This window comes from Mirounga leonina, unplaced genomic scaffold, assembly GCF_011800145.1.
Source record: "Mirounga leonina isolate KUSES-001 unplaced genomic scaffold, KU_Mleo_1.0 Mir_53, whole genome shotgun sequence".
Taxonomy (NCBI): Eukaryota; Metazoa; Chordata; class Mammalia; order Carnivora; family Phocidae; genus Mirounga; species Mirounga leonina.
Window position 1 is genome coordinate 88616005 of NW_023270807.1, and position 20025 is coordinate 88636029.

The 20025-nt window shown below is 37.0% G+C and overlaps 1 protein-coding gene across 1 annotated transcript in view; it reads right to left on the reverse strand.

The window, feature by feature from the left end:
- The window catches only part of MAP3K5 (mitogen-activated protein kinase kinase kinase 5), a 194390-nt gene that overhangs the window by 80307 nt on the left and 94058 nt on the right, over window positions 1-20025 (reverse strand). The window contains exons 8-11 of the mRNA XM_034990749.1: window positions 15590-15702; window positions 9397-9556; window positions 6889-7042; window positions 803-910 (exon numbers count right to left, since the gene is read on the reverse strand). Of these exons, the coding sequence (XP_034846640.1) occupies window positions 803-910; window positions 6889-7042; window positions 9397-9556; window positions 15590-15702 (535 nt within the window). The remainder of the gene's footprint in view (window positions 1-802; window positions 911-6888; window positions 7043-9396; window positions 9557-15589; window positions 15703-20025) is intronic.

Here is a 20025-nt window from a genome sequence, read left to right on the forward strand (position 1 = left end):
TAAGTGCTCCATAAATATTTGTTGAGTTGTTAAGGATGATTGTTAAGGAAAATTACGAGGGCATTCTGGAAAACAATTACCAAAAGCCCCACAAAACTACTTTGCCACAAGAGTTCTCTCATTTCTGTGGTTGATCCTATGGACTGGAGTCAGGTCTTGCAATTTTTCTACTTTTAAAAAATAGTAGGATTTATACATGCACTAAAACTGATAAAGTCCAGAAGTGGAAAGGTTTATCCAAATGACTGCTATAGGGAGAAATGAGAGCATTTAAGACTCGTCTGCAATCCAGGGCAGCACAGTCCTGCTGATGCTGTGCCAGCCCACGGAGCCAGGGGCTAATCCAAAATTGAGCAGCTGCTTAGATAACCAGTGTCATGAAATGATAATTATAATCGTGCTCGGGTAAGACTAGAGTCGTCTGCTTCTGATAGGCTTCCTAGAATTAAGATATGCATCTTTTTTTATTCTTATGTTAATAAGATATGCATCTTTTAAGTCATATATTTTAAGTCCCAGTTCTCCAACACATAATTCATAGCACGAATTTACAAAACAGAGAAATCTCATTTTAAGCGCCATCTACGATAAAAATACTAATAAGTTGTTATGTCTTACTAAAGGAGTGAAATTCATAACCCAACTTTAACAAATTTTATATCACAGGATGTATTTATGCCAAAATAAATACACAGTTAAGCTGTTTCTTCTTAACTAATGCAGATATTTACGGGAATATATAAATGCTGGAAGTAAAGTCCTTCACTATTAATGCTCTTGTCTTAATAATTACACAATTTACCTTGTCATCAGGAAGCACATGCCAAATAGATATCGTCTTTTCTTCAACTTCATTGTTGATAGACAAATATGAAGGTTGATAGATTTTGGTTGGTTCTAATATTAATACCTTGAAAACATAAGGCAAAGAAACGAATATTAGTGACTGCAGATTTAAGCCATTTAGAGCTGTTAGAACAACACTGAAATGATGTGGGAGATTATCAGATGAGGCTCTGGGTCCACAGCTGCAGGAAAACCATTTTAACTCCTGATTGTTGCCTTCCCTATGAGTTCTTCAGCATTTTATGGTATTATACAATTATTTAAGTTCCAATAATATGTCACCTTTTTTGCTAAAGAAATTAGAAATAATTTTTTGAAGTCCATATATTGGTTTGACTATCCCCAGGGAATCTACTCTAATGATATATTTTTAAGGTCTCTTATTTTATCTTGCTGTAAGTGCAAAATCTATTTCATTAAATATAAATGTGTCCAAAAAAAAAGGCAGAAATGTGGTAAAGCAAATAATTCTGTACATAGAAAAGATTCCACATATAGAGCATCACATACTATTTTCGGTTCTCTCCTGCCATACTTTATCATCAAGATGTGGTAATACGGTTTTCATACCTATGTAAATGGATTGAGAAATGATTTTGGTTATTACTGAAAGACTTTTATATATGAGCCAAAGGAATGGACATAGCTGTATGAAATAATAAAAATGTTTCTGTACTCCTTCAAGATAAAACTGGGATCTCCAATAATGATATATTTAGCCTTGTGAGAGATAAAGAGGGAAATAAAACTTACTCCTGTTTTGGAGATGTAGGAGGTGTATATAATAAGTGAGTTGAGAATCTCTCTCAAAGTATGTAGTATAGTATTACTAATATCTGATACTAGGCGCAAATAACATTAGGATACCACACATGCACTGATTTTAAAGGTGATGCAACTATTATCTTTTTACACAGATTTAATTTAAAAGCACCCACCTAGCTCAAATTTCCTCTGCAGTCTTAAGGAAAGGAAATACTAAACTATCAGAGAACCTAGAATAGTTCTTTCTACCCTACTGCTTAAAACTCGAGAAAATTGGCTTTTAGAAAGAATCTTGTATTAAGCAAGTTGACCAAATAAAAGTGGAGGAAAACTCTTCAGAAGACTCCATCAGCAAGGGACTATGGACCCACGATACACTGTAATCTAACGTACCATCTGAGTAAGAAGGCAAGTGGATTAGCCATCTGACTCTTGGCCATCCGCTACAAACCTAGTGTACTGATTTTATGCTATATTTATCACAGAGTAAAATTTATTTAAATTAGGGTACAGAGAACTATGGTGAAAGGGGATTAAGAAAACAAAATTTTCTTTACTTTTGATTATAAAAAACATAAGGGCTTAATTCTCGGTCAGGCTCCAGTTTTGAAAATAAGATAGAACAGACCACAAATAAAGCACAGTAAGAGCCCACTGGGGAACATATTCTGATTTAGGAACATACCAGGTGAATCAAGGTCCAAATTCCAATCAACAGAGAGTGAAGTGGTGCTGATTAATAATGGAAATAAATTTTCAATCAAAACTTAGCAGAATTGGTGCTTTCAAATCTGAGTATCCCAGGGTTGGTGAAATGAAAATGAATAATAGGGAATAAAAGGCGGGTTTTCCAAAATAGCATCCAAGTCACTGTACCGACAAATGAGAATATACCTTGTTCCCTAATGATGTGGGCACAGAACTTAACATTAGAAAAGCACAGCACCAGGTTATCTCCTCTCTTCTTAAATTATGTCTTTATTGTTGTCTCAAATATTTCTAACAGATAAAATCAGACCTATGTTTTCCTATGTCGAGATGGGAAATCAAAATTGGTTGTAATTATCATTGTCTAACCTTTGTCGAGCCCTTTGATCTGCCCTTGAAATGACAAAATGGGAGGAATTCGTAGCATGCATGACAGAGGTCACAGAAAGACTGAGAGAAGGGAAGGAAGAGGAGGCAATTTGACAAAACCAGCTAGATACAACTCACTTGAAAGTATAAACATTCTTGCTTTTAGTTCCTAAACTTTTATACTGGTTAACATTAAAATTGACTGCTAAAAAATGAACGGCTAACGTCTTGTATATGAAGTGGGAAGGAAGGCAGTAAGACCTATAAACCATACAGGGTAGAAATTAAATACAGTTACATGTCTCAGCTCCTACAAGAGTCTGAAAAAGCATCACACTCCACTTCCTCTCACCTGTCCTGGGGTGAGGGGTTGATGGTCTCCTAACTTTTCAATGTAGGAAGGAAAGAAAATACACAGAGATGAGAGGTGAGAAAAAAGAATCAACTGAACTAAACCCAAATAATAATAATAATAAATGAGGGGACTATTCGAATCATTTTGCAAAGAAACTTTTGTCTGTTTTCTTTTACCCAGGGTCACTGTTATTTCTTAGAGGAATGAGAATGGATACGGTAGTGAAATAAATAGAAGCAATCAAATAAAATATTTTCTAATATAAGTCATCTTGGTTTTAGTCAGATCTACTTTAAAAGAAGGATAATGTTATCACCCCAATCAAGACCTACTGTGGCCTTTGTTAAGTGTGAGCTAAAGATGCTATTCTGAGGATGCCACGAGTTAGCGACTGACATGGCATCACAGGTACTAGAAACCTGCTTTTCTCTATGCGGTGGAACATGGGGAGCAAATTCCAATGGTTGTAGGGAGCAGGCCCAGTGAGAAAGGCAGATGAGGGAAGCAGGAAGGATGGGACTGTACTCAATGTCCAGAATGGCAGCAGATAGTCGCCTTAGTAGGTTGTTGCTTTTGGAAAAGGCAGTCCAATTGCCAGTCCCTTTAATTTTTCAATAGCTGATCTAGATTTTTTAAGTGAACTCTTATTTTTCACTTGACTTTATAAACTTTTTCAGTTGAAATATTCTACCTTTTCATCTATTTTGTCTATCTTTTCCTCTATCTTTTTTAACATAGCAATTATAGTTATTTGAAGTTCTTATCCAGTAACTTCAATATGTGAATCACTTCTGGGCCTGCCTCTATTGGCTCTTTAAGCTCTTCGTTATTTGTCACTTTTTTTTCTGCTTCTTAGAATGTCTAATAATCTTTGACTGTGTCTGACACAATGCAGAGGCTCTGAACCATGTCTTTCCAGAGGTTTCCCCAACCCCGCCCCCTTGCTAGCAGTCAAATTTTTAGTGCATCATCTTGATCCTATCAAGGCTTAGTTTTATTACAGTTTTGTTAGGGTGGGTCTTTTAGTTTTGCCTTTACTCCTAGGGCATGGGCTTTCTATGTCTCCTCTAAATGCTTGGGGTATTCACCAAGGTCTCATCATTCTGGTTAGACCCAAAGTCCAACATTTTATCCCTGCATTGTTTAAGCTCTGGGATATCTGCTCAGCTCTCAACTTTCTAAAGAATGCTCTCTACCACTCCTGGTCCTGATCTTCTAAATAGCAAGGGGATTTACCTTGATAAGGTTTATTTAAGCCATATAGGTTTCATCTAAACCCCACTGTAGTCAAATACTGGGACCAGTAGGTGTGTTTATTTACCTTGTGCTTTCCCCTTGTTCACACTATCTAGGAGTTGCTCTAGGACTCAAGGGAAATACCCAGGCAGAATTCTGGGATGCATTCTTCAAGACTCCCCCTTCTCCAGCACCCTGCTCCTCATATTGCAGCTGTCTTAGTGTCCCAAACACTCTTAGAGTCCCTGCCTGCTCTGCCCAAAGAGAATGCCACACCTTGCTAGGGCTCCACTTCCTGGTGCTGCAGCCAGGAAAAGGCCTTAAGGAAAAAAAAGCAGGTGAAGGTGGGACTCACCTCAAGTACCTCCCTGCTCAAGGATCACAACCCTGTGATAATTGCTACGGAATGTCTACAAACAGTATTTTATATATTTGTTCAGATTTTATAGTTATTTATAGCAATACCAATACCATTTATAGCCAGCACTGATGACCTAACTCTCCTTATTTTTAAATGCTGGCAACAAATTCTTTTTGTTTTTTAAATCACCAAGTAGTCTTGGGGCACCTGGGTGGCTCAGTTGGTTAAGCGACTGCCTTCGGCTCAGGTCATGATCCTGGAGTCCCTGGATCGAGTCCCGCATCGGGCTCCCTGCTTGGCAGGGAGTCTGCTTCTCCCTCTGACCCTCCTCCCTCTCATGCTCTCTGTCTCTCATTCTCTCTCTCTCAAATAAATAAATAAAATCTTAAAATAAATAAATAAATAAATAAATCACCAAGTAGTCTTTTAAACACAAGCTTAATCATATGCACCATCCCACACATAATAAGAGAAATACTGATTAAAACGATCCCAATGTACCATTCTTTCATCTGTAAGTTTAGCAAAAGTACAAATATGATAAACATACTTTTTGGGAGAGACTTTAGGCTAGCAGTCAGTCTCGTATGTTGCCAGCGAGGATGTCAATTGATACAATCCCTATGGAGGCAACATGGCAATATCAATCAATTCCACTTCCGGGAGCTGATCCTACCGATGTAAGCGCACATGTGCTAAATGGGCATAGGTACAGTAGTGTCTCATTTTAATTTGCATTTTTTTGCCTACCCAGTGAGGTTAACTATCTTTTCATATGATTTGCCCATTTTCTTTTTCTTTTGCTTATCAATAATGGTTTTTTTTTTCTCTTTGCCTATTAGGCAAATTGATAACTTTGCTGCATTAGTACTACATTATTTTCTCCCTGTCTAGCATTTGCCATGTTTATGATGTTCTTTATTGAACAAAAGTTAGGATTTTTAATGAATCAAATTGGTCAATATTTACCTTTAGGGCTTACAGGTCCCTTTCTTGCTTAAGAAAGCCTCTCACACCTGGACTATATACCTATATTCTCCTAACTTCTCCCTTAATATCTGCTGGTTTTATTTTTTGACATTCACAGTATGACAGACAAATTCATATTAGCCTAATTCAAATTAGCTCAGAATAGCTAGGAGGAGTGGTTTCCTTTCATCGCCAATTTTCTACTCGATCAAGTCAACAGTCAACTCAATACAGACAGTTCTGTGCTGTCTTCTCTCACAGCATTTGCTACCATCGGAGACCCAGCCGCGGGCACGCTGCCAGCTCACTCTGAGACAAGCATTTTCCTAGGCTACACATTATCTAGGCTAGAAAACGAAGTGTTTTTAGTTTGAAAGGCTTCTCAGCCGAAGATCCTGCTGAGCTGAAGGCTTCATGGGGAAGGAAGAGTAAAGAAAGCCTGTTAATGCCAGCAATGGATTTAATTAAATGAAACAGATGATCCTATAAACAGGAATTAGGGAACAAGATCTTACAAAAAGAATTGAGAGTTGCCACCACCTGAGTATGGAGGATTGGACTAGAGAGCTCACACAGGGAGATTTATGGCATCACTTGGACGTGGGAAGAGAGGAGCACACACAGTGACTTGTCAGTGGTTCTTGAATTGGATGCTAAAGCATGTACTGCTTTGGGCGGTATTCTGAAAACGATCAGGGTGGGAAAGGCACCAGCTGAGAAGATGAGCAATTTATTTTTAAAAGGGTGTGTGTGTATACTATACATATATCTATATCTATATCTAGCCAACATGAGCTGCAAACCGGAACCTGTGAGTCATCATTTCTCATGATCTAAGACACGGTAAAAAGTGACTGGGAACTGGGGACACTCCATCTAACTCTGACCCATATGGGTAATGAGCAGTGGAGATCGAATAACAATCCAGGTGCATAACAACACTTTTCACCACAATAATGGTGCCAACATTGATGTCAATGTTAGCCAAACTGTAGTAGGAATTAACAGCAACCTTATGTCTGGTTTTAAGCGATGTGTTGACTAACTGAGGCTAAGCAAGAGACAATCTTTTCTTGGAAAGCACACTTTACAACTTATTGAAAGAAATCACCAAATGCCACGGCAAAAACATAAAAATGTATCCCACTTCCCTGATTTTGAGAAGCTATTTTAAAAAAGTAACACTAGTCCTGTTAGAATCATGGTGCAAAAATGTTCTTTAAATAAAAGAAACAAACTAGAAGTGCACCTAAAGTTAAGCTAAATTAAGAATACTCACTGGAAACCTAACTACGGTAACATCGGTCTTTGTGGCCTCAACCAGGAAATCCATCCAGAAGTCCACGAGCTCCTGTTTGGCCACAGGCTGCTCGGTAGTCAGTTTCACAAAATGCTTATATATCAAAATTGTCTCTACAATTGACTTGAGGTACCTAAAAATGAAAAGACAGAAAACACATAACGGGCAAGTTTAAATATCACATTAATATTTATGTATTCAGATTCACCAAACATTATTCATTATTTGTTACATGTCATGTACACATTATCTCATTCCAATCTTACAGAAATTCAATAAAGTGGGCTTTTTTAAAAAAGATTTATTTATTTGAGAGAGAGGGAGGGAAAGGGAGAGAGAGAGAGAGCATGAGTGGGAGGGGCAGAGGGAGAGGGAGACAGAACCTCATGCAGACTGCACGCTGAGTGCAGAGCTGGATGTCGGGCTCGATCTCAGGACCCTGAGATCACAACTTGAGCTGAAACCAAGAGTCGGCTGCTTAACTGAAACTGCGCCACCCAGGCACCCCAATAAATTAGGCTGTTTTATCCCCATTTTAAAGATGAGTCAACTGAGGCATAGAGAGCTTAAATTGCTCAAACTGGATGATACATCTTCTGCCAACATGCCTTTTAAAATAATGCCTATCCTCTTCAAGGGAGTGGTTAATGCACTTGTTTTAAAATATGCTTCCTTGAGAAAGCTTTTCTAAATAGACCCTTCATAAGAGATTATTATTTCGCTTCGAAGCAACTTAGCTTATATATTATACAAATATCCTCCAACCTAAGAAGACAGATGGTGCCTCAAAGGAAAAAGCTAGGAAAAAATGAGAAGCAAGATAATTATACGAGATAATGGGTAGGCAAGCACTTGTGAACTATAAACATGGAAATTAACAGTAAGTGAATGGAAACTTAAGGCATGGTTTTGCAGTTGTCATTACTATTGCATAAAATAATGTTTTTCTCTGTTGTCAACAGAAGCTGGGACACCCCAAACCAGAACTCTTTGGACCTGTGCTTCAGTCCCCTTCTGTCCCGTCACAATGATCATTGTAAAGAAATGACATATTAGGCTGCCTGTAACACGTGCATTGATTGGTTCATTTATTTCATTCCTTGCCGAACACCTACCGTAGACATCCCACTGAGAGCACAGCTTTGTCCCTATGTAGCACACAGCGCTGATGAGACAGAAATGTAAAAGCTACAAATCACAGCGACCTACGTCTCAATGGGGCTACAACTACGCAGAGGTGTGACTAATGAAAGTCAGTCACTCTGAGTAGGAATATGATTTAAAAATGACAGAAACACGAAAGCAGGTTTCATGAGATGAACTAATCACACACGCGCGTCTATCTGGATGCAGGGAAGGGTTTTAGGTCGGGGTCTGGTTTGTGGGCAGACGTGATTTAGGAGTGTCCCCAGGTGAAGAAGCGTGCCAGAAGAGGCCTGGGCAGCGTGTGCCGAGACACGAGCGTTGCTGGCCCATTCCGTGTGACTAGAGAGCCACGGAACTGGGGGTGTGTGACATGATCCGAGGCTGGAGTGCCTAAAGACAAACATTGTTCACCAAGCCAAGCAGGTGGACTTTATCCCCTATGCTGTGAAGAGCCATTAAACTCCACCCATGTAAGGATTTCGGTGGCGGGGAAGGGTCGGCCATGAATTTTAGAAATTTTAGAAAGATCACTATGGGTGTGACACTGGGGTGGGTTTGGTAATGAGAAGACCTGAATGTGATGAAAGCCTTTGGGGAGCCATGGGGATTTACCGTGGGAAGCATCTCCTCAAGTGGTTCCTCTGATGAAAACAAGTCAGTGGCCCAGGGTCTGAGCCAATCTGAGCCTTTCTTGGTATCATGGTAAATCTTTTAAAGCCTTTACAGCTAGTAATCATTACCTGTGATGCATAATAAAATCAGCATTGTTTTCCAAAATAGTCCTAAATGCTTTCATCTCTTCAATTACCACATGCATAAAGATGAGACTTGGGGGGACTCCAAGAACAATTTGAAATTAGAAAAATGCACACATACAAGAAACATTCAAAGGTATGAATAAGCCATAAGCATAAAGAAGTGAAAATCAAGCACGAGAATCCCCAAACTGAGACTGGATCATAAAGAGAACAAAGGGTGTATGTTTGGGGCAGAAACATGGGAGGCTGACATGGAAATCTGTGAATCTACCAATTTGATGTGCAGGTGTCAGATCTGGCTTCCTGTGGGTACCACTGGCCAACTTGGGCTAGCGGGTTGCTCAGCGTCATGAAAAGGCTAAGCCAAAGGCAAGCAGACATCACCTTGCCTCCAAAGTCATCAAAACCTATATTCAACACATTTTATTTATGAATATCAGTTTTTTCTCTAAATTCTGCATTTTATTCTATAAGCAAATAAAATCATCGAATCGTCAGTTCAACAAATACAACAATTTGGAAATAAGTGATAAGAGTTGTTTATTAAAAGTACTTGTTCAAACACAAAAGACTTTACTATTACCATGCCGGTGTCTTCAGTTTAAAAAGCTTTTCAGATGCTTGGATGACTCTCATGTGGTCATTGGCCAGGACACTGGCGCCCAGAAAAAATCCAACTTCCCAGTAGCTCTGGAGTTTTTCTAAGTTTCCCTTTTTACCAAGGAGGCTACTCAGCTTCACTCCTGGAAGATCATCAGCAAGTACAGTGTTACAAACACACAGCACCCAGGCAGAGCAGACTTTTTATTAAAAACAAAATTGAGGGCGCCTGGGTGGCTCAGTTGGTTAAGCGACTGCTTTCGGCTCAGGTCATGATCCTGGAGTCCCTGGATCGAGTCCTGCATCGGGCTCCCTGCTCGGCGGGGAGCCTGCTTCTCCCTCTGACCCTCCCCCCTCTCATGTGCTCTATCTCTCTCATTCTCTCTGTCTCAAATAAATAAATAAAATCTTAAAAAAAAAAATTGAGTTTTCATTCCTCCTTTCAGATTCCAATAGCTTTAAGTTTCAATTATAAAAGGGGCTTACATTCATTGTGGGGAAAAAAAAGTCCCTTTAATTTGAAGACCCAAAGATAACTGCCACTGTCACTTTGATGTGTATCATTCCAGAATTTTAATGTATGCTTGCACTGCATGTGCATAAATCGAAAGGTGATAATATTTTGTTACGTAACCACCTTGCTTCCCTTATAATATCATGGTTCTTTAGTTACTTGAAAGGGAAATATGCTACACTATCAGTTGCAGTATAAAAGTATACAGTATATATATTCTGCAAGAGTAAAATGCTACAATAATTAATGATAATTTTATATGCAAAAACAATTATATACTTATAAAGTTAAAGAAATAAGGGAACTGACAGACAGCACTGTCTAGATTACTGTTGCTTTGTAACAAGACTTGAAAGTCAGGTAATTTAAATCCTCCAACTTCTTCTTCCCACATTGTTTTGATTCTTCCTGGTGTTTTTCATTTCATTATAAATTTTTGTCTCTACTCTGCCTGGTGTTATTTTTGCATTTGTAATCCTTTGTTTGCTTAAAGAGAATATATCCTTGTAGAATTGTTAAGTGCCACTAGCATTCACAACAGTAAAGTATCAGGAAAATTATCTGAGATTTGAGAACAAGGTAAAAAGGTGGGACATGTCATCTCAGTATCTCACAAGGGCATCAGGCCACACTTGAGGACAGTCTAGGGAAAGTGTAGCAAGTTCATCTCACTGTTTACTATTCATTAAAGATCTCAGACTTAGAGAAGTTTACTTGTTAACTTGCATGTTTTTGTAGTAGAGATGCAAATAATTTCTGTCTAGTAAAACAGATAATCCCTAAGATTTATGACCTAATGGGACTGAAATAGTTTTTTTTTTTTCAATCAAACTCAGAATTGTCATCCTAACATTTCTTTGTTAAATTATCTATGTATACCCTAGCTTCTAAAATGCACTTTGAACTAGACATATCCTCTTATTGTTTTCCATATTAATGGAGTTAAGGAAAATTTTTTAAAAAAGATTTATGTTATTTATTTTTTAGAGAGAGAGAGAGAATCCCAAGCAGACTCCCAGCTAAGTGTGGAGCTCAACACGGGGCTCGATCTCACAATCCTGAGATCACTACCTGAGCCGAAATCAAGAGTCAGACACTCAACTGACTGAGCCACCCAGGTGCCCCTAAAAATCTTTTCCAAGTATTCTATTTTATATTTCCTGAGAATTATGAATTTTGGGGGAAAATTATACTTCAACAAAACAAAATAATCTTTAAAAACTTTATGCTACTTTTTATGACATAACACTTCAGCCCTGAGTATTTCAAGAAAAAGTCCCCATTTGGGAGCCCTTCACATTTTGTCATAAGTTAGAAAGAGAATGGCTTTGCTCCCTGATAATTTCATAAGATGAAAAAAATTACACCCAGGTATGCAACAACGTCCATGATCTCCTATCTGAGTATAATAACAAATTCAACGGATACAAAGGAAAGAAGAAAGTGCAGAGGGAAAATGAGATACTAAAAATGGGTGTTTCTACTAACTTCATTTGAAAAGGAGCTCTTTTTATTGTGTCATGCTTGCAGAACAATGAACCAAGGATTGATCTAGCAGCAAATCATGTCAAACATTTAAACAGGGACTATGAAAATGTGTAATTATAAAATTACAATAAGTTTTAAAATAAAATTTCAGGTTTATTCTTGTATGCCAGAAGTTCATATTATGAGGGTGACATTTAGCTTTGACCTTGGCATGAATGTGTCACGTGTTCATGTTGTTTGACTTATTTTTATAGTCACCGTGATTCCTATTAGCTGGACATAAGATCTTAAAATTTGGGCTAAACATTTTTGGCGAGACTGTTTTACAGGAGATGCTGCTTGCTCCATGCTCATCGCATGAAGAGGCACCATTGGGCCAACTCATTATTAGGGTTGCTGGTTGGATCACTGAGAGCCAAATCGCTGGAGGGCATACATAGAATGGACTGTATAGGCATATTTGTCCTTTGTGACTAACAATCAATCTGTGAGGGAGCTTTGGTATCAGGTAAATATGGTTGAATGAAATTTAAAAAAATAAACATTTTCATTTAATGATTTAACTTTTAATTGATGATCCTTGCCAAAATCATTATTTCAACATCACTATCATTGTCATTCTTACCATTCTCTCTACTTCGTTAACTAGAATTCTTTTGAAGAGTACATTTTCTTTCAGAATAATACATTAAGAAGAGCTTCTATCTCATCAACTAGATGAGCTATAATATCTCTTAAAAAAGAAGGGAAGGTACCTAATTTCTTCCCTATAATTTCCAAGTATCTGAGAAATTGGTCACCTCCATACAGAACAAATGAGCTGTTCTGTGGTTGGTGATGGATTTTGTTTTTGTTTTGATTTCCTTTTTAGAATTATCTTTATAGAATCATGGACTTTCATATTCAGTAATACAGATTTCATTTTTATTGCTCCCTGAAAATGAGATTCAAATAGTGGTTTGTCTCAATTCCAAGCATAATGTTCTTTTATTACATCATCATTATTGTTGGGGACCCAAACCTATAATTCTGACTCTCTCCCATAAAATGTCTCATAGTTGAAAAAGTCCGCAGAAGATGGGAAAATCATCTTTTATTTGGCTAACATCTGAATATTAATTTTAAGTCTTGTGAAGCTGAAAATAGGAAGAACATGTAAGATGTGGTTCTGTGTTTTCAAATCCTAGTTCTAAATAGTCTAAATATCAATGCTTATTCAAAAACTGGGAAAGTGAAACACAGATCATGAAACAGTTAGTCTTAACCTCAGACACACACACAACTAGAATTGAGAGCCTTTGGACAGTAGGTGAGAAGAATTAAGAATCGGGTCTTACCTTAGAGATCTTAAACTTAAGATGATATGTTTATGGTTATGTTTTGGTATCTTAATTTTTAATTGCTTACCTTTTATAAATACATCAAAATTTCAAATGCACCTGAAGAAGGGATTTTATTTAAAAAAAAAAAAAAAAAACTCTGATTACTAAAGGGAGCTCAGTAATTCAGGCTAATTTGTACATTTGCAGGGGACCAAGAGAATGAATAGAAGAAGATATAAATTACTGAGAAATTTGATTAGAGCATTTAAAAAAATGCTTTTTAAAAGTATATCTTTAAAATATGCAAAATGTGTTATTTATTAATCTTATTTTTATTACATACTATTAATATTATATTAGACAATTTATTTAATCTGTTTTTCCTCGAAAATCCTTTTAATTCTATTTTACCATAAAAAAATTAACTTTAGGTCAGCCTATGATGATAAGTATAATTTATTATTGAGTAGAATCTAAAGTAGTGAGTTTTAATTGCATTTTAGTTATAAAGGACATACAATTTGGAGTGTATGTCATGGTATTTTAGAAACCTAAAATTTGAATTAAAAATTCATTGTCAAGTCACATTTTAAGTCTGTGTATGTTTTAGGGGTGCCTGGGTGGCTCAGTCGTTAAGCGTCTGCCTTCGGCTAGGGTCATTATCCTGGGGTCTTGGGATCGAGCCCCTCATCGGGCTCCCTGTTCCGCGGGAAGCCCGCTTCTCCCTCTCCCACTCCCCCTGCTTGTGTTCCCTCTCTTGCTGTCTCTCTCTCTGTCAAAAAAATAAATAAATAAAATAAATAAAAAATTTAAAAAGTCTGTTTATGTTTTGCACTTTCCAATATTTAAAATTCAACTTCATATGTTTCCAATTGCTTGCTTAACATATATTATGAATGAGTTCTTCTTGGAAAAAAAATTAAGGTATGTTTTCTTTACAAAGTTATTTTAATCAGTTCCTCAAACCTCAGAGTGCTGACCATTCTTCTTTTCCCTCAGCTTTATTATAATATACATCTGACATATTGTGTAAGTTTAAGGTGTAAAACATGTTTCTTTGATCCACTTACATATTGCAAAATGGTTACCACCAGGTGTTAGCTAATACTTCCATCACATCACATAATTATCATTTCTTTTTTGCAATGAGATCTACTCTCTTAGCAGAGTGCTGATCATTTTAACCTATATTTAACTTAAAGTGAGAATTTAGAGTAGGTACATTTTCAAGCCACTATGCTAATGCTCTATCAACACATGCAGATCAGTGTCAATTCCTGTAATGATCTGGAGGCCTTAATAAAACTTCACCTTAAGTTCAAGAACATAGCAGTACAAATTATTTTTAGATCGCTAGTACTTAAAGAGTTTTGGCTAGTGTAGAGTTTGAAAATCAACCTTAGATACAAAATTTTTTTATAATCACAATTCCTGAGTACAAATTGCCATTTTTCTCTGATTTCATTTACCAACTGAAAAAAATAATTTCAAATAAAGCTTTGTGCATTGAATACCAGTGCAATCCAGCAGCAACAAGTATTTTATCATTCTTTTAGTCTGGGCCCTTTCACAAATTATTTAGATTTATTTTTAGTCATTTGAGACACAGAGATACAGAGAGAGAGAGAGAACATGAGCAGGGGGAGAGGAAGAGGGAGAAGGAGAAGCAGGCTCCCCACTGAGCCAGGAGCCCGGCGTGGGGCTCAATCCCAGGACCCTGAGATCATGACCTGAACTGAAGGCAGATGCTTAACAACTGAGCCACCCAGACGCCCTTCAAAAATTATTTAATACTCAAACTTTGCTGTCAAGGATTTCCCAGAACATTACACATGGCTATTTTATAACCCCTTCCCAAATGATGTAAAAAAAAAAAGTCTAGGACTCATTTTTCTTCAAGGAAAATTAAACAGAAACAGTCTCCAGTTAAAAATCTTAAAGGAAAAGGTTCTTCTACAATTTATAGATTCACTAAGATCAATTTTTTTTTCCTCTATGAAAAATATGGCATAATATTTCTAGGTCTGTAGTAATGACTTCTACAAGAGTTGGAAAGATTCCCTGAAAGAGAATGGTTAGAAACTGAGAGAGAGCAAAATCTCACTACCATAGACAGTTTTCCAGTATGCAAAACTTTAAAAAATATTATTAAAGGCAGAAGCAAAAAAAAAAAAAATCAACACAAAATTTATTCACTAAGATGCAGTAAATCTTCACATTCCAAAGAAGGGTGAGCAGATGAGACAATGTCCACAGATAAAAGGGACAAAAGCACATTCTATCAATGGCTACAATTCAGAGATGGTCTCTAAGGAGACTAGTCACTGCCAAGACTGCCATCTGCTTGATCTGCTGTTCTTGGGGGGCTTTGGGAGGCTTCACCTCCAATACCACTGAAATCACAGTGCTTGAAGGTGTGTAAGAGAATCAGAAATAGAAAATATCAGAGGTCTTTTCTCCGTCTTCTCCTACTTCTTCTTCTTCTTCTCCTTCTTCTTTCCACCTCCTCCTCTAAATCTAAAATAGGAAATGTTCCTGATGTTCCAAACACTACCTTATTTGGGAGTTGGGGCTGAATGCAGAGCCCTGTTTTCAATATTAATTTGTGCTGTAACAATAAATATTAACCAGGATGTTTTTAGAAACAGGCAAAATACACTAAAAACCAAATGACATCCCAATATCAGGATTCTGAACAATAGTATGAAACACTAAACAAGGAGATACAGTAATAGAAAATCTATAGAAATAGTAACAAAAAGCAAAGGGTCTATCTGTCGATGATTCTTTTTCTTTGTACCAAGCTGGGTCCAGTTTCTTGATTTCCATGTAAAATATCAAGCTGTAATTACCAACTTTCCGGAGCTCAAAGGAAGATTCAAACTGATGCCCAGCCGCCAGGAGAAGAACCGCGTAATTAATTCCTGACTGTAGTGATGGCTCAGATTCAAATGCCTTTTTGAACCTATTAAAAAAAAACAAATGTACAAGTTTACTTCCCCAATCATGAAACTCTGGGTGTGCAATAGCTTCTGTTTGCATAACTCCAAAGCCTGAGCAAGCAAAAATATTCCACTGGCCTTCACCCCAGAATGTAGTGTGCTGTGCTATTAGAATTTAATGCTTAAGTAACGGCCTCTCCTTGCCCTCGGCCCCACTGCATTCCCCTGCTTAGCTTACCTGTATCATAGTAGCCTCTGTCTTCTAAAAAAATCCTCTTTTCAACAATCTACCAGAAATGTGACAGAGTGTGTGTGTGTGTGCGCGTGCGTGTGTGTATACACACGTGTAAGCAGTGGTAATTAAAAAATAAGAACCCTGTACCTGTTTTTACACGTGGTTTTTAAAAAGCCTTAAAAATACACAAAGCAATGAGGGTACCATCCAGGTAACACACTGAGACAATGAGTTTCATAAGTGTGATGCGGAAATGAAATAAAGAATGCCAATTGCACTAAGAAATTAAGAAAAACAGAGATTGTGCCTGTGCATACTAATTTTGGCTCAAAGAGAATAAGAACCCTTTTCTGAATATGCATGAAACTAAGTATCAACCTTTGAAAAACACTTGGACATTTGAAAAAACTTCAGTGTTTGCACATCCACTGTATTTTCAAGGTAATACTTCTTAGATTCTGTCCAAGGATTTCCTCACATATGTCATTTAACAGGCAACAATATTCAGTATTATTACATTTGGGATCACGAAGAAAAAAAATAAACACCCTGGTGACCATTAGAAATTGCTTGAGACAAACATTAAAAATGAAGTCTTTATTTTAAAAAGTCAAATTAAGGAAAATTTAAGAACTACATACTGAATGAATGACCATTTGATGATACAAAAAAAAAAAGGTTATATAGAAAAAAATACATTACAATTCCGAGATAAAGGCATTCCCACTTAAATCATTAACTGTTAAAATAAAAGAGAGGAAGAGCAAAAGTGGTGGCAGGCATACCAGTGTGCATTACAGTATACTCTTGGCTTTTATACATGCTTGAAATTTTCCATAACTTAAAATGATAAGTTAAACTTCAAAAGGAAAGAAAAAGTACATTTTTCTGGATATTAAGGATATCATGTGCCCTTTTTAAAGGTCTTAATTTTTATTTATGCACAATAGTCACTTCTAATGCACGATAGTCAAATTTTTTTTTTAAAGATTTATTCATTTATTTGAGAGAGAGAGAGCATGTGCGCATGTGTGAGTGGGGAGAGGGGCAGAGGGAGAGAATCTCAAGCAGACTCTGTGCTGAGCACAGAGCCTGATGCAGCGCTTGATCCCACTACCCATGAGATCATGACATGAGTCAAAACCAAGAGTCAGACGCTTAACCCACTGAGCCACCCAGGCACCCCGGGTCTTATTTTTTAAATAGAACAAGTATCTCTGAATGGAAACAAAAATCAAGTAAGTATTAATCTTAACTAGTTGGCTCAAATAATTATGGAGATGGAGGAAGAATAGAAAATTTCCAAGTGCATCACTGTTGATGATCAAAAAGCATTTTTACCTCTCCAGAAGTATAGGTGTTTCCCAATTCTAAGATGGAAAAAACATGCTCCCAGACTGCTGATATTTAAAACTAGTCATATAAAGGAAAGACATGATTTTTAAATCTTAGACTCATGTAAGTCTCAAAGGTTTTTGTGTTTGTTCAGACGCAAGTAGAAGGTCCCACTAAAAAGAGTATAGAAGAAGAAAGAAGTTGTATACTTTCTTTTCTACCAATTCATATCAAGATATGCAATATTTTCAACAAATAAATTCTTTCATTTCTCCTGAAACCAAAGAACATGGAATTTCTCTTAAAGATATTAAAGGAAAAATGCAAAAAGCAAGACATGCCCAAATTAATCAATAAAAATTGACTAAGGACTTCCTATGTGCCAAAACCAACCAAAATGAAAAGTTTGGCTTACATCTATTTTTATGTTCCCATAAACAATATATATTTTTATGTTTTTAACCAAAATATGAATGCCAATAAAATTAATAATTTATATTTTTCTAGTATTCATAGCACTCCATGACAATGACTTCAGTATTGAGGAGAAAGTCTTAACATCTTCTGGATTCCCCTGGCGATTAAGATAACATGTAGGTATGTTACAAGAGAAATAAAATCCTGTCATATATTATTAATATACCACTCATAGGAATTAAGAATTCTCACACACTGTCAGCATAAATTAGTACAGTATTTCTTGGTTGAAATTTGCCAATACATGTCAAAATTGTAAAATTTTAAAAAATTATGCATATCTGTTGACACAATTACACATCTATGAATTATACTAAGGAAAAGCTCAAATATGTAATCAAAAATTCAGTTACAAGGATATTTGTTATAAGTTGAAAAAAGTACTCTAAATTTCCAACATTATAAAATGTGATAGGGAATAAAATGTATTCCAAATGTTTGAAAGCTATATAACCATTTAAGTTCTAGAAGAATATTCAATGCTGAGGGGAAAACTTTAGCTTCGAAGTAGATATAGTAGTCTATTTAGAAGCCATCACTTCTGCTATAACAACTATGCGGAAAAAGGATACATAATCGAAAACATGTTTTTATAGACATTGGAGATCTACGGAAGCAACAATTAAAAACATCATTGAAATAAAGCTTCAGAGAGGGAAGTGCCCTTCCAAGATGAGCTGAATTGCTTTGTCTTCTATAGGGGCATTTGCTCATTCTGACCACAAGATGAGGGTTGGGCTTGGCATAGGCAGAGAAACTTCCTCTCTGAAACTCTACCGGGGAAAAGAGAAACTAGTGGATTTCCTGATAGTTGCATGGGTTGGCATGATGGAATGAAACCTGGAGGAGCCTCAAACATGTAGCCAGTTTTCTCCACAGGACATTTGTTGAATAGTGGGTTGTATAGGAGGCTGGGAGATAAGTTAGGGCTGGGATGGCAAAGTGAAATCTCCTCAAGTCTGGCAGGACTTAGCAAGCAGAGCCTGCAACAAATATATGACAATCTCCTCAAAAAAATTACCAAATTTTAGAGCTGTATGATGTGAAAGAACAAAGAGTTAAACTCAAAACTTCAAAGAGCAGATATGAAATTGCCCACAGTACTTAGGGATAAGTAGATAGAGACCTGCTTGGCTCTTAATCAAAAGCTGAGACAAAATCAAGATAGACTGGGTCAGCTAAAACTGAAACCCAGACCAACTCAACTCAATAGCATTTTGCTATAAAGATTTATTTATTTATTTGAGGGGGGGAGAGGGGCAGAGGGTAAGGGAGAAAGAATCTTTTTTTTTTTTAAAGATTTTATTTATTCATTTGAGAGAGAGAGAGGGACAGAGAGAGCACACAAGCAGGGGGAGAGGCAGAGGGAGAGGGAGAAGCAGACTCCCTGCTGAGCCAGATGGGAGCTGGATGTGGGGCTCCAGCCCAGTACCCAGAGATCATGACCTGAGTCGAAGGCAGACGCTTAACCATCTGAGCCACCCAGGCACCCCAAGGGAGAAAGAATCTTAAATAGACTCCACGCTGAGTGTGGAACCCCATGTGGGCTCAATCTAAGGACCCTGAGATCACGACCTGAGCCAAAACCAAGACTCAGATGCTCAACTAACTGGCCTACCCAGGCGCCCCAACTCAATTGCATTTTTTGAAGTAATCAGCTTCTTATCCTATCCGGCTAACAAAGGAAAATCAGAACTTTCTGAGAGAGAAAATAAACCATCTTCAGTCTTGAAAATTCTTAAATACAAAATGAATGGGATACAATAACTATGAGACATGCAAAAAGCCAAAAAAATGTGACCAATAAACAAAAGAGCAAAAATAGACAAGAGCAGCTGACTCAGAGATAATTCAGATGTTGGAGTTTATAAACAAGGAGTTTAAACTAATTATTACAAATATGATAAAAATCAAGAAAAAGATGGACAAAAGGGATAAAAAGATAAACAATTTCATTGGGGGTTGGAATCTTAAAAAGAAGAATCAAAAAGAATCTTTGTATGGGTTTAATAGCAGACCACACAGAACAAAAGACAGATGTGGTGAAATGAACAGGTCAATACAAAGTATCTAAATGGAAGCAGAGAGAGAGAAAAAAAAAAGGGAGACAACACAACAAAGCATGAGACATATGGGACATAGTTAAACTGTCTAACATATGTATTATTGTAACTCCAGAAAGAAGAGAGAGAGAATACAGAACACAAGAAATATTTGAAGACATAATGGCCAAAAATATTCCCAAACTGTTGAAAACATTAACCCACAGATTCAAGAAGCTCAGCAACTTCAAGTTAGG